Source organism: Panthera uncia, chromosome A2, assembly GCF_023721935.1.
Source record: "Panthera uncia isolate 11264 chromosome A2, Puncia_PCG_1.0, whole genome shotgun sequence".
Lineage (NCBI taxonomy): Eukaryota > Metazoa > Chordata > Mammalia > Carnivora > Felidae > Panthera > Panthera uncia.
Window position 1 is genome coordinate 101,391,057 of NC_064816.1, and position 16,373 is coordinate 101,407,429.

The following is a 16,373-nucleotide window of genomic DNA, read 5'->3' on the forward strand; positions in this document are numbered from 1 at the left end:
GAAAAGAAAATAGACAGGAAACAATAGCAGTGTACCAATCTTTTAAAAACAGAAAAGAAATGCCCCTTGACCACGTATACTAGTTCAGATTCTAGAGTGAAAGGAGTTGCAAGACATAGTCTTTTTTATTTTACTTCTTATAAAGGCTTGAATTCCTAAAACATGTATTTTATTCTTGAAGAGGAATATGGAGTAGGTGCATCAGGAACATGGTTGGGTGAGGGATCAGAGAGACTGTCCCAGGCCTTTGCGATTCAAAGTTGGGCCCCTAGGGCCCAGAAGACAGCTTGCCTATTTTAGCCAATCAGTAAACTAATTTTAAATAAAGAAAAGACTCTGAGCTGGAAATGTCTTATCATCAGAGAAAAGAGCCAATCTCTCTGACTGCTTGGGCGTTCTTTGATGTTGTTGTTAATTGATGTGCTCTTTTGAAAATTGTAAACCCAAGGTCATATAGATGGTAAGCTGCCACCGGGATCTGTCTCCTTCACACTAACCACTGTGGTAACCAGCTCTCTAAGACTAACTAGAAGAACCCTGTGTGGAACCCTTTTGAAAACCGAGTGTAGTGCAAATATATTAGTATTCGTTGTTTACATATCAATCCCTCCTTGCTAGCTTTCTCATTCTTCTCTCTATCCCCAGCCTCTAGCTCATAATAGGCACCTAATAAATGTGAGTGACTTTAAAAAAGAAAACAAAACAAAACAAAAACCTTTTAACTTAGATACAGTGAAAGTTGAAGGCTTTCTTTCTGTGTATACATGCCTCTATCCATCTGGTAAAACTGTGTATCTTTAAAAGTATTTTTCTGGGGCGCCTGGGTGGCTCAGTCGGTTGGGTGTCCGACTTCGGCTCAGGTCATGATCTCGCGGTTCATGAGTTCGAGCCGCGCGTCAGGCTCTGTGCTGACAGCTCAGATCCTGGAGCCTGCTTCCGATTCCGTGTCTCCCTCTCTCTCTGCCCCTTCCCTACTCGCACCCTGTCTCTCTCTGTCTCAAAAATAAATAAACATTAAAAAAATTAAAAAAAAATAAAAAAAAATAGAAGTATTTTTCTGCAAACCCAGAAACAGAGCTTATGATTTTGTTTCCACTTAAATAGAACTATATTATTCTGTGTCTTTATTTAATTTTGGATGGTATAACTTGAATAATTGTCTATGTCAGTATTTAAACATTTTCCTCAGTTTTAAGCCAGTGAGGAATAGTCTGCAATATCCATAGAACAACATTTATACAGCCATCTCCCTATTGATGGACATTTGTGGCTTTTTTGTTTTGTTTTGCTGTAAACCATGTCCGAATATTTCTGTAATATAACTAGAAATGGAATTTCCTGATTCTAAAAACACGTATAATTTTTTGATACAATGTCAAACTTCCCTCATAAAATGATTGTGTCAGTTTATACAACCCAAATAGAGAGTGATAATGCCCATTCCCACACCCCCACCAAACCTAGGTACCATTATATTTTTCTTTCTTTCATTAAACCACATTTAATGGAGAAAATTTTATTTGGCTATTTTACATTTGTATCTATACCTTCTAAACACTGTACCTGAGTCAAAATCATACAATGTTTTAATCTAAATGGCAGCTAATATAATCTACTTACTGTATAATACATCAAAACTGTCATTCTATTTTTATTTTTATAAATTTCTGTGTTAAAATACAACTTTGATATTAAGTATCTGTTTTTTCTATGGATCATAATTATATATAACTGTTATTACTGAGCATTTAATGTCTTCCCAATGCCTTACTAGTTATATAGCAATGAAAACCCTTGTACACATGGTTTTTCCTAATCTTTATGAATAATTTATTAAAATGAATTCCAGGTAGTGTTATGACTGGGTCAAAGGTTTTAATTATTTTTATGGCTCTTGGTAAGATTCATTAGGTTGCTTTAGAAAAGTGTTAGATCAATTTTTATAAATCAAGAACACATTACTACAACAGACTCTTGACTACCTTTCTGAAATATGGTAAATTTTTATTTTAAATTTGAATAGTATATACAACTCTTCTTTCATAAATTGTAATTACTGGATATATAAAAAGAATGGTGAGTAAATATTTATGTGTCCCATGTTTAAAAAGTGGTTATGTTATGATGCTAACTCAAAGCAACAGGATACAGAATGAAGTATAAAATCATGTATATACCTCAACAATAGATAACTTTAATTTCATTTTTTATATCTTTTTATTTTTTTCCTAATTAATCACAGTGAGTATTACAACAGGGCTGAATGTCCTCCATGTATTTCTGTGGTCAAAGGATCTGTCTCTTTCTTTTAGGAAATTTACCAGTGGTGTGGTTCCTCATGTAACAAATACGAGCGTCTGAAGGCAAGCCAAGTTGCCATTGGCATTCGGGACAATGAAAGGAAAGGAAGATCACAACTAATTGTGGTGGAAGACGGAAGTGAACCATCAGTACTCACAAAGGTGTTGTGACTTGTTTTTTAAAGGTTTACCACTCTAAGTCATGTGTGTGTGTGTGTGTGTGTGTGTGTGTGTGTGTGTGTGTGTGTGTTAATTTAAGCTAATTCTCAAAAACTAAGTCTAGACCAAGATTAGGTAAGAGGAAACATCAAGGTTGTCTAAGTGATGGTATAGAGAAAACAGAAAGTCATGACTGTTTTCTTTCACCCTTGGTATGACCACCAGAGGAGGCTCTGACTTCATCGTCTGTCACACAGGACAGACAGGGAACAGTTCTGAGATTGGCTATAGTAATATATTTTGGAAGTAAAATATATATATTTTTAATGCAGAGATATTTTTCAATTTTAAAGTTAATTATTATACTAAAAGAATGAAATAAAATCTTATTCCAAAAGATTAAATATACCAATATTTTAAATACTTCAGTCATTTTAAACCACGAATTATAGGCAAGACACTTATGATTATAGTATAGTGGTTAAATTAATTTGAAAATTATCTCCATAGCTCTTTATACCTACATTATATACTTAACGATTTTAGCAGTCTTAGACGTTTAGTTGTGAACAATGTTACTCCTTAAAGAAAACGGCAGTGAGTGCCAAAGTGTATATATTTTATATTTTCCCTTACAATTATGGGTAAAGGGTATAATCATATTCATGTTTCTTGATATATATTGCTACATTGATTCCCATTTGTTCAATAAACAATATTTATTGAACCCCTGTGGTATGTCAAGCACTAAAATGTTTGTACCAATGTTTGTTCCCTCTTGACTTTACAGAACCCCATCAAAATTTACTGTTATAATAATATTGTCTTGAATCCTCCTGCATATAGAGGTGATATCTCTTTGAGTTCTCATTTTTCTCATTTCCTGGGATATTACACATTTTCCTCAATGATTTTAGCTATTTGCACTTAAATTTTTCTAATGACTATCTTGTACACGTTTTTAACAATTTTGATTTACAGCATTTTTATACATGAGAGTCACTTGATGTAGCAATAGCCTCCATAATCCACCGATCAAAAATTAAATGTGACATAATTTTATTATTGTAATGTCTTTTTTAAAAATATTTATTTATCTTTGAGAGAGAGAGAGAGAGACAGACAGACAGACAGACAGAATGTGAGCAGGGAAGGGGCAGAGAGAGAGGGAGTGAAAGAATCTGAAGCAGGCTCCAGGCTCCAAGGTGTCGGCACAGAGGCTGATGTGGGGTTCGAACTCACCAACCGCTAGATCGTGACCTGAGCCGAAGTTGGATGCTCAACCGACTGAGCCACCCAAGCACCCCTTTTATTGTAATATCTTTAAACTTTACTATTTTAATAACCACCAAACACAGATATTCATGTTAGTGATTTTTGAGAAGTGACTTTTATTCACTGGGAAGATGTTCATGGTTAAATGCTAAGAGAAAAGGCAGGATATAAAATTTTACATATAATAATAATAAATAAGTTTATATGTAGGTATATAGCTATATATTCATATGTACATATATATCTGGAAAGAAATATGCTGAAATATTGGCAATATTACTAATTTTGCCTTTGGCTCTCGGCTGCTTGTTATTTTTTTTCTGTTTTTGTCTTTGTATTTTCAAAGTTTATTGTAATAGTGTAATAGATGTGTGTTTTCATTTTATAATCAGGGAAAAAAGGATATCCAACAAAACAAAGTAAAATTAGAGGTTAACTGGCTTTTCAATATTCATAATAACATGGCTAATAAATTAGACTTTGGAAGCTATTCAAAACAACTTCTTAAACTTTTAATATTCTTTAAAGGCCTCTGTTGTAAAATGTAATCACCACTTAAGGCTTCCAAGTTTCATATTTGGAAGCAAAAATTTAGAAGTAGGATGTACTTCTACTTGATTGTAACCTCTTGTTTCAGTAACTATGCTTTGGTAGGTGTGGACCCAGGTCCAAGATTTGCCCTGGTGGAGTAGTGGAGGAGGGGCTGTGTTAACTATCTGATGAGCTTTTCTACTGTCATCTTGGGTCCCAAGCCAAGTCCCTTAGCTTCTGTTGTCTCTGGTTCCTCATTTGTGAAGTAAAGGGTTGGACAGGGTGGCTTCTGGTCCCTTTAGGGTCCAGTGTCTGTCATTCCACCTTGTCTCTTAGGCAGTTTCTGTGTTTAATTACCAAATCATTTCTACTCTCTTCCAGGAAGAGAAACCACTGAGGTTGAGGGCCTGAACTATGCATATATACATTTGATACACTTGCTTATTGGATTTCTTTCAGAGTTTTGAGAGAAAAAAAGCGTAAGCATTACACTGTTAAATTTGTAAAGGAAGTGCAAACCTGAAGAAAAAAATTGTAAAAATATAACTTTGATTTTAAAATATTAATGATAGAGATAAAGGACATAATACTTAATATAAAATGTGATGTCTTTTTTAAAGGGGATTTTCATTTTTTGGTTTTTAAAATATTCTAGAAAACATCTACTTTGCTTTCTATTCAGTTAATTCAGTATATACTGCATTATATTTCATAGGTCTCAGTTACACAATGAATTTTCTTTTTAAAAGAATTTGTTGGGCTTTTTGTTTTCACAAATGTTGTTTTGTAGCCTGGTTACAAGGGTAAATAGTTGTTTGATGAATAAATCATGCACCTATAATAAACTAGTTTGACTTTCTAGGTTTTCTTAACATTGTACCCACAATGATAAAATTCAAAGAGGTCATTAATTAGGTTAGGAGAAAATTACCTTATTTCTACTAACCTTTTCATGAAAACCTTCTACAAGTGTGAATATAGTTGATGAAACAGCAGTATAAGCAGCATCTGTGACTTGTCAGGTCATGTTATTGCAGATAACTTTAAAATATCATTGCTGTTTGTCACTTCTTGGTAATTACGATAGTTATTAGACCTGCTGTTCAATATTGTTATTTAATGAGTAAATTAAAACTCTTATATATTACTTTACCACATTTAGAAAATACATTTTGATAGTTGTATCCCAATATAATAGGTTTCCATTGTAGTACTTTGTATTCTATTTTATGTGATTAAAAAGTTTTTTTCTTAGAAGAGGGTTATAGGATTCAGAAGTTATCCAAAGTGGTTTGTAGCACACGCATGCACACACACACACACACACACACACGCACACAAAAGGTTTCCTTGTAGAAGACAATGGAATGTCATTTCTTTTTCTGAGAGTCTAATGCAACTATTGATATTGCTAGAAAAGGATTCTAAAAATCTAAAAATCTTTCAAAATGTCTTTTAAAATGGTCCTTTTAAGTGATTCATTTTTAATGATATTCTTTTAAAGTTATTTGTCTTCAGAAACTTTGAAAGTATATGATTAGTAATGACTTAAAATCAAAGACTTCTAAGCTATTTAAATGATTCTGTTATCATTACTCTATATTGGATGCTGAGTATTTGGAATATCAAAGTGCTAAACACAATAAATAGTGAAAACACATCAAAGTGCTAAACATAATAAAAAGTGAAAAAAACTTTGAGAGTTTTTTAAAGAATTCATCTTTATTTTTAGAGATTTCTGCTATCTGTTAATACCATACCATTCATATAATTTTGATATGATTTAATTCTATGATGATCATAAATTTACCCTTCAAACCAAAATACTTGGGGGAGTAATTAAGGGGGGCCCACATTAGACAGCACTAAGAGACAACATGTATTAACAAGACTGTCTGGGGAAAGAGGGTATATGTTCAGCTTCTTTCTTGTATCTTTAGCACTTTTAAAAACTCATCTGCCTAAATATGAAAGTTATTCTGTCCATGGAACTAAACTAAAGCCTGTAGGTAAAGTCACATCTCACCCATATTTTTTCATCACTGTAAATGTATTTACCAGGAAAAACTGCCCATAAATTATGGAAAGCTTTTTTCTTGCTCTTTCTTCTTTTCCTATTTAAAAGAAACAATCAATGAATGTGAATGAAAATTAAATATGCCACTAACCCTAAGGTTCAAAACTTTCTTCATTGGTCCTATTCATCCTCTAAACATTAGGAGGGAAGCTAAAAGAGTGCCCTGAGGAAAAATTGCAAGGTTGATAATTTATCAGTTTTACAGACTCATGTTTTAAAAAGCACCATCTGGTAGATATCAAAAATAGAATGTAGAAGGGGCAAAATTTTTTGAAATAACAACAGAAATCAACTAATTTGCCTTAACCTCAAAAGACTTCTTTTCAATATAATTTAATGAGCTTATTAAGTCTATCATCATTGTAAATGCTAGCTGAAGAATACTGGCAGTAACCATGCTATAAGGAAATTGTAAGCAAGTACTATATTGCCGAACCGTTAGATTTCTTGCTTTTATAAAAATACTAAGGCTCCCTGGGAAGTCAGTGCAATCATTTTTCAGGTTCTGGACAAGAAAGAAAATTGGCATATAATGTTATGTGTCAGTTAATAAGTATTTATTGAGCCCTCTGTTCATTCCCAATGAAGCTCAGAAATTACTTATTTTATTGTCTGAGAAGAAGAGCACACACTAGATCTAAGACAGAGTCAGAAAATGGGAGCAGATTGTGAGGGTCCACAAATACCAGAAAGCATACCACCATGATTGGAAGCCTTCTCATGATGAAATTCTTGTATTTTAGGCTATATGATAATAGCATATAGGCTAAATTAACCTCCGAAGAATCTCCCAATATAGGACTTGTGTTCATCTTATTCTAAGTCAATAGTTGTCAACTTGAAAATAAAATAGCGTTTTCAGTCATTCTCTTGGCAAGTTGGTTGGATATGTATGATGTGCTCATCTGGGTATCTTGTGAGTAAAATCTAGAGTTAAATAGTGTAAGTATTTCTTAAATTACTCTTTAGAGATGTCTGTTTAAGCTAAGAATACAAATTTAGTTCTATTTTTCCCAAGTATTTTGCCAAATAAAACTTATGTGTTACCATTTGCCAGGCTAAGTTCCTTGAGGGAAGGCACTAAACTGCCTTTAGATCTGTGTTGCCTTTATAGCTCTAACTCCTTGATCATTCGTATTTGGATAATTAATACAATTAACTGTGAACCACATGGTACCAGAAACCCATTACATTTGTTTTTCTATTTTCTAAAGTATAGTAGTATCTCTTAAAAAAACTCTTCTATGTTTTAGATAATAGTGTTGGTGAAGATATGAAAAAGACGTACTGTTGATTGTTTTAAAATCAACTGCATTTATAAAAGAGCAGTTGAAATTTAGATAAGTACAATTCATATATTCTACTAGTCTTCTATCTGCAGGTGGATAGTTAACAACTAACCTTTTGGAAAGTAATAGCTGAGTCTTGGGCTTGTTTATATTGTAATAGCTGAGTCTTGGGCTTGTTTATATTGACTTACAATACCTTCCCATGTGTTAGGCAGCGTGTACTTCAGGTGAAAGCATGTAGCACATTAAAAATAAGTAACTGGAAGGGGCGCCTGGGTGGCTCAGTCGGTTTGGCATCCGACTTCGGCTCAGGTCATGATCTCGCGGTTTGTGAGTTTGAGCCCCGCATTGGCTTCTGTGCTGACAGCTCAGAGCCTGGAGCCTGCTTCAGATTCTGTGTCTCCCTCTCTCTCTCTGCCCCTCCCCTGCTCATTCTCTGTCTTTCTCTGTCTCAAAAATAAATAAAACATTAAAAAAAATTTTTTTTAAAAAGTAACTGGTATATCGGGACACCTGGATGGTTCAGTTGGTTAAACTCTGACTTCAGCTCAGGTCATGGTCTCATGGCTCATGGGTTCAATCCCCACCTTGGGCCCTGTGCTCTCAGCTCAGAGCCTGGAATCTGCTTCAGATTCTCCATCTCTGCCTGCCCCTTCCCCGCTCTCGCTCTCACTCTGTCCTCTCTCTCTCAAAAATAAATAAACATTAAAAAAATTAAAAAAAAAAGAAACAAGTAGCTGGTATCTAAAACTTTTCATCCTATGATAAAAATGCATGTTTCCAGGAGCTGTAGTTGGATACTCTTATCTGTAGAGTGCTTCCTTCCAGGTCAGCTCACCTCCCCACTTAGTGTCCAGCTACCACAAAAACCCACTTCTCTCTCTCTCTAGCACACAACACTGCTGTCCACTGACCTTGACTACTTTGCTTGGCTGTGGCCCACAGTGCTGGTACTGCCTCTTCTCATCGCTAGATTAAAAGTGAATATACCCCATGAACTCCAACGAACTATACAAGTGTAGAGCTTTATTTTTAAAATCACCCGATATATTTGTGTTATTCTTCCCCCAAAGTTAACATCAAAAGGCATTGCATATTATTAATGCTTCCTAAGTTCTTATATAATCTAAATTTACAGAAAAGTAAAACTTGGAGTGATTTTGAACAGCTAGTAACCTGGATATTGGAATAGTCATATATTTTATTTAGCATGCAAAGTAGAAGATTAAGAAAGAAAAAGTTGGAAATACTTGGAAATTTGGAAATTTATAATTCTGTCAAAGTTTCTCTGTGGAAGTGTTTGTTTCATAACATAATGTTCGGCTTATTGAATTTCCATGGGATCACAATTCAATCTTTTAACTAAAATATTGTATGTTTAAATTAAGCATGATCATTTTGAAAATGTTGCTATATAGAGAGTGGGACAGACTATTTTCTGGGGATGACCTTTGGTTAGATAGATCAGTCCCCATTTATCTTTGTAGAATAGTATCAAATGATACCAAAAATAGAAATAGGGAGCTAGGGGTGCCTGGGTGGCTCAGTCGGTTGAGCATCTGACTCTTGATTTCGGCTCGGGTCAGGATCTCCTGGTTCATGAGATCGAGCCCCACGTCAGGCTTTGTGCTGACAGTGTGGAGCCTGCTTGGAATTCTTTGTCTCCCTCTCCCCCCCACCCCTTTCTCTCTCTTTCTCAAAATAAATAAATAAACATTAAAAAAAGAAAGAAAGAAATAGGGAGCTGTTTTGAAAATCCCCTCATGACCATTTTGGAACAATGAGTATATAGTATTTTTTAAAGGTTCTAAAGATTTATAGAAAAGTAATATAAAAATAAAAATCACATTGCTTTTCAGCATCTGGGAACAAACATGGGTATTTTGAGCTCCTTAAATGTAAGACTTAAGGTTGTTTTTTGGGTTTGTAATAGCACCCCCCGCCCATCCCTCAGTAAACTATTTTCTGTTGCCTTCTTACTGATTTCATTGTTAGTCACAACTGTGTACTTTGTAAGGGTGGAAATTTGAGCTGCATGAGATAATAATTTGGTCAATGGACACAGTAAACACTTAGACAGTAGGAGACAAAAGTTTCGTCAGATCAACACTTCATGAGTGCTGTGCAAGTAGCTTTAGCTTCCTTATTTATCCCTCCATTATTTTCCAGGGTCTTCTTGTAAATTCTTGGGAAATTGAACATTGTCTTAAATGTTTTGTAATTTCCCATTCTTGTAGCACGTTGTCTGGCACATAGGTGTTCATCAGTATTCATTGCCTGAAATAATATTATTAAGAGAGCCGTGTGGAAAGAGGAGGCCCGTTTATGGCCTTAACCATTCAAAGATTTTTAACTTGCCAGGATCCAAAGTATTTGCCAACCTCTCTAGTTTAGTCCTGAGTAGAGAGAAAGCATCAGAGGTACCCCAAAATGGGAATCTTTCCTTTTCTTCTCTCTGTTGCATTATAATTAAATCATTTTTTCCATTTTGCTTTATAGCCATGATACTCAGTACATACTCAAATCCCAAAATGGGTGATGGGCGTTGAGGAGGGCACTTGTTGGGATGACCACTGGGTGTTATATGTAAGCAATGAATCATGGGAATCTACCCCCAAAACCAAGAACACAGTGTATACATTGTATGTTAGCCAGCTTGACAATAAATTTTGCTATAGAGAGTGGGAGAGACTATTTTCTGGGGGTTGACATGAATATGAATATATATTCATATATATTCATATATAATCATATGTATTCATATATATTCATATATAATCATATGTATATGAATTACAGTGACAGGTAGCACATAGTGCAGGGTTGTAATGCTTTCAGGAACACTGCGGTTGCTATAGATTTTTTTTTTTTTGCTATAGCTATTTTTATCTACCATTTATTGATAGTTCACTATGTGCCAGGCACTGTTCAAGGCACCATTCATTGTTGCTATTTATTTTAATGAGTCTTTTATTTGGATTTCTAATATTGAATTCAGGTACTCATTTAATTTAGGTACTCGATTATCCAGTGTGGGAAGTTGAAATATTCTGATCAAAGATAAGAAATACAGCGCACTGGACACCTGGGCAGCTGAGTCATTAAGAAATACATCAATAATGTAGTTAACCATATGCTGCAATATAATAGTCCAAATAATCTTCCACTTTGTCACACTAAAGGTCAAATGAAGGCTTATGACCTTATTGATCAGGTGTCACTTTTGTATAATGAACCCAAATTAATACTGTTTGGCAATCATTTTTGAAGGAGGTGACGTTTCATTTATTTTGCAGCTGAAGTGGGATCTAGTGTGTGATAGGACCTGTAAATAAGATAGTGTGATTCTAGGACAGATGGGCTATATATAGAAGGATAGATCCTTTCCCCTACAAAGTCTATATCTGCATCAATAAACCAATATAAATATTGAACTATAATGGCAGGTTTCATTTTCTTTCTTTATATCATTCCTCGTGTTTGTTATAATATTAGTGATAGTATATAATTTTAAAAAACTAACAGTAAGACTATTTTCTTTCAGCAGTTTTAGGTCAATTTCATCTTATTCCTTGTGCTAAGAATGAACCAAACTCAGATATCAAAGAACCAGATCTCTAAGATTCAGCGATTCATAATTCCTTGGCATTCATTTTATAAATTTGTTTTTCAATTATTTATTAATATTTATTAACAGTAATATTAATTTTTTAAATGTTTATTTTACTTTTTTAAATTTTTTTGAAGTTTATTTATTTATTTTGAGAGCAATAGCAGGGAGGGGCATAAAAGAGAGGGAGAGAGAATCTCAAGCAAGCTCTGCAGTGCCAGCACAAAGCCTCATGTGGGGCTCAAACTCATGAACCATGAGATCATGACTTGAGTTGAAATCAAGAGTCCTATGCTTAACTGAGTGAGCACCCAGGCGCCCCAATGTTTATTTTGTTTATTTTGAGAAAGAGAGAGAAAGAGAGAGAGAGCAAGCAGGGAGGGGCAGAGAGAGAGAGAGAGAGAGAGAGAGAGAGAGAGAGAAAGAGAGAGAATCTTAAGCAGGCTATGTACTGCCAGCACAGAGCTCGATATGGGGCTCAAACTCATGAACTGTGAGATCATGACCTGAGCTGAAATCAAGTCAGATGCTTAACCAACTGAGCCAACCAGGTGCCACAGTATTATTAATTTTATATCAGTTTCCTCTTATATCTTGTGCTAAGAATGGGCTAAGTCCAGACATTAAAAGTTGACTCTCCAAGATTCAGCAATTCATAATTCCCCAGTATTTATTTTGTAGTTAACATTTGTTTAATATCGTGAGGAAATGTATTCACGTATTGGAAAGAACTCCCTAAAATGGAGACCCATTTAAATTGTGTTTCTAAATCCTGTTATCGAAAGCCAAGGATCACACTGTGGTGGAACTGTGTTATATTGGCAGTCCTTGGGCAAATGAAAAACCAGTAATTGCTATTAGAAATGCTGTTGTGTTTGCAAGGATATCCAGTACAATTCTATAGTTATATTATTGTGGATATATACATATACATATATATCCAATCATTATATATATACATATATATAATTTATATTTATTTATATATTATACATTTATATATTTATATTTTATATTTTATTTATTATTTATTATATAATATATATTTTTAAAATATACTTCTTGTTTATTTTTATTTTTTATATATTATTTATATTATATATATATTTATATACGAGAAAGTATTTTAAAGTGACTTTTTCGGGAAAGCATGGTTTGTTCACGTAAATATGGTATATTTTTAGTGGAAACCAAGAGGCAATCCTCAGTTCTGGGTATTTCATAACATTTTACTAATCGGGAAAGAGTTACCAACACACTGTTAAAAAATATTAAGATATATGAGTACCTTAATGCAAACAAACAAGAGCTATGCAAAATATACTGGGAAATGAAGTCCTGTGCCATGCATAATGGAGAAACAAAATATCAATGCCCGATTTCAATGAATTCCGGCAACTAAAAAACAAACCAAAACTGAAAATAGATTTTAATGAAGTCTGACAAAGTGCATGTGGACAAGACAAATACATTAATTAAACACTATTTCAAACTAAGCAGCAAATGTACTACAATTAAATATCCGTTTTTGTGATATTCACCATCATGGAGTTTTATTGCTATGTGATGGCATAATTTCTCTCATCTTGTTGTCCTGTGGGGGTAAGGGCAAGTGGCTCACGGACAAACTCAATTTTGTTATGTGTTCCTTAATCTTTCAAGTTGCACTTTTCTTTACATCATACAAGTACTACTTAATATTAACACAGAAATTCCATAATCTAAGAAACAAATTTGTGATGGATTTTTTTTGCTGCAGAGGAGGTAACAACAGCCACCATCACGGCAAACATCCAGAGCCTACAATCCTTCTATGGGCGTTACAAGGATGAACTCATTTAATTTTTACAATGGCCCTAGAAAGTGGATATATTTGTTATCCACTGTCTTGGTTTGTGTTCCTCCAAAAAAACAACTCTATACAAGGACTTGGGGGCAGGTAGTTATCTGAAGATGATCCTGGAAACACCAAGGAGGAGTAAAGTGAGGCAATACTTTGTGAGTATGTGGTTTACTGCTACGGGGAACTGGGGCTTAGTCCCACAGGGACCCTATGAGAAATTGTATGGAACACACTTTAGAATCAGCCCACAGGAGGCTGAGGAGGCTGTAGGATTTAGGTAGTAATTCCCATTCTTCATTAGTTGAGGGTCACTCTGGGTGTTAACTCTCCAGAACTCCATCCTGCCTTGTGTATGGATACAGTACAGGTCGATGGCCAGATAATCCCATGAGACAGAGAGCAGAAGGCTTTGACCTTTAAGAAATCACCTACAAATGACCTCCAAAGTCGACCAAAGTGAGATGGGCAGAGCACCAAGGGCATCTCTCTATACCCTTACTTGACAGGTGAAGGAAGTAAGTCATAGAGAGGCTGCCTAACTTGTCCAAGTGAGAATGGGAATGGGAGAGCTGCAACTCACATGCAGACAGTCTTCACTGCAGAGCAATGTTTTTTTTCCTTTTTATTAAAAAAAATTTATTAATGTTTATTTTAGAGAGAGAGAGGGAGAAAGAGAGAGAGCGAGAGAGCGAGCACAAGTTGGAGACGGGGAGACACAGAACCCGAAGCAGGCTCCAGGCTCTGAGCTGTCAGCACAGAGCCCTATGCGGGGCTCTAACTCACAAACCGCGAGATCATGATCTGAGCCAGAGTTGGTTGCTTAACAGACTGAGCCACCCAGGCACCCCCAGAGCAATGGTCTTAAACATACGGACAGATGGGAATCCCATCTGCTGCCAAGTTCTTTCATAACTTCCAAAAATTATGCCACAAACATTTAAAAAAAATGTTTATTATGTTTGAGAGAGAGAGAGAGAGAGGGAGAGGATCAGAGAAAGAGGGAGACAGAAAATCCCAAGCAGGCTCCAAACTTTCATCACAGAACTCAACATGGGGCTCAAACACACAAATCGTGAGATCATGACCTGAGCTGAAATCAAGAGGTGGTCTCTCAACCCAGTGAGACACCCAGGGGTCCCTGCCGCACACTTTTGACAGTCATACCTATTTTATGTATTCCATATCATAAGTAATACCTTTGGTAACATAATGTTTGTACTCAGTACATTTGTTTCATATCTCTTACTGTCAGCATAAAACCTTTCATCTTTACTATGGAGGGTCATACAGGATAATTGGGGTAGACATTTTCTTGGAAAGAAAATACATATTTTTAATGTAATATAAAAAGCATGGAAACATTTTTTCAGGTACCTCAGAGTATATGAAAGCCATTTTGAGTTTTCTCAGTTAAATTTCAGTGCCTGGAAATTTTCTGAATTATGGAGCTAGAGAGCTCGAAGCGTTCACAACACTCTTGCCGTAAAACATGACTTAATCTGATCAAATATAATATGTAAATCATATTTATTGACCTCTTCCTAAGGGGATAGAAGGAGGTAAAACAAAATAAATTTGTGTCAATATGTGCATATGTGTATGTGGTGAAAAGGAACAGTGAAAACAGTGCTCCTAGAGGTTTATTGAGCTCATGCTGTCATACTGGGATGCCCTGTGTAGCTCTTTGTCTCCTTGTCTCCCCCAAAAGAAGAAACTGGAGAAGAAATGCACTTTCTTCTTCTCCATTCCACCCTTCATCCAACCGATAGTTTTTCCTCTGATAATCTCCAAATTTGGTGAAAATAAGCAATAAGTTACGAGGGGAGAAGCTCAGAGGCATTATGATAGAGAGCCAACCTTGAGAGGAGGAAAGTGATCCTCTCTGGACTACATTTACTTCCTAAACATTTCTGAATTTGAGAATCCTTACAGGCTATTTTCATATATTTAGGGTTAAAAACAAGTGGAATGTGTGCTGCCACTTCTCCTGCCTTTCCAGGAAGGAAATGACTGGTGGATCATGTTAAATCTTCTCACTAAATTTGGAAGCAACCTCAGAATCTTTCTCTGCAGACTGCTCCTGCAGCTGCTGTCTGTAGTGAGGGTTAGCCAGGTGAAACCTATGTAGCATCTCTGTGCTGAAAGTCAGCTCACTGACGACAAGGGACCACAGCTAACGTATTAGCCGTTATAGCCACAGCCCTTTCCTTTGGTGCTGATATATCATAGACACTCCACAAATAAGCCTTACTGACAAATAAACTGTAACTGATGTATTCTGACTCACCAAAATAAGGTCATATGTACAGGACTAAATGAAATGGGGAGGTACGATTGAACCACATGGGAAGATCAGAGAATCAGTTTTATAACCAAGGATTACTAGGTCTTATTTTCTTTCTCAGCATTATTAACTATTCATTTGTTGATGCACAGGAGACTATTCTTTAGGTTTTGCTTGAAGAGGGATATTTAGATCTACTGGTTATAATTTTAAATCTAAAATGTAAGACTTTGACAAAGGTATGCTATCAAGACCTAGACTACTTAGTGACATCATTAGATTAAGACATGAACAAGTAGTAAGTGAATAAATGTAAGTCGCAGGGAGATGTGTAGCAAGAAGTTCAGTGGTAAAAATCATCGCGCAAAGAATCAAAGTGGTGATATGCAAGGTCACAATCAAAGAGAGAGAATGACCCTTTGACCAAGGCAAATTTGATTCAGTGTATATAAGGGTGGATAAAGGATGCAAGATCTGACTTTTGTGGCATTCTCACTATGTGCCAAGTATAGCGATAGTCACTTCACATACGTTATTTCATCGTGATGATTATGAGTGGTATTAATTATCAGACCATTTGAAGTGTGGAAACAGAATCCCAGAGTCACTCAGTAGTGGGTCCTCCCAGCTCAGAGTGCCAGAGCCTGCCAGGTGAAGGGATTGTCAAGAAGACAAGGGGGAACGCTCATTGTGAAACATACAAATCAGGAATGCCAGAGGCAAACAATGGAAGTTTCTATTCAAGCACTAATCAGGTAGAAATGCCCAAATGAGTTTGAGGTCTTACCCCCCGAAAAAAAAAAAAAAGATTAATGATTCCCAGAAAGGGCAGAAGGACTAAACATCTTTACCTGAGATTTGCTCCAGGACAGCTTCCTGACTGCCAGGCCATGGTAATTTGTCCAGGGGAAGAGTTCCCTGGGAAGCTATTTTAATATCAGGAATGCTTGGCAGACCTGTCCTGATGGTTGAGATGGATGAACCAAGTTAACAGAGCTGATGCCA

At 35.6% G+C, this 16,373-nt stretch overlaps 1 protein-coding gene across 1 annotated transcript in view; it reads left to right on the top strand.

Moving 5' to 3' along the window:
- The window catches only part of SCIN (scinderin), an 80,708-nt gene that overhangs the window by 26,314 nt on the left and 38,021 nt on the right, over positions 1 to 16,373 (top strand). The window contains exon 4 of the mRNA XM_049641557.1: positions 2,313 to 2,462. Coding sequence (XP_049497514.1) covers positions 2,313 to 2,462 — 150 coding nt within the window. The remainder of the gene's footprint in view (positions 1 to 2,312; positions 2,463 to 16,373) is intronic.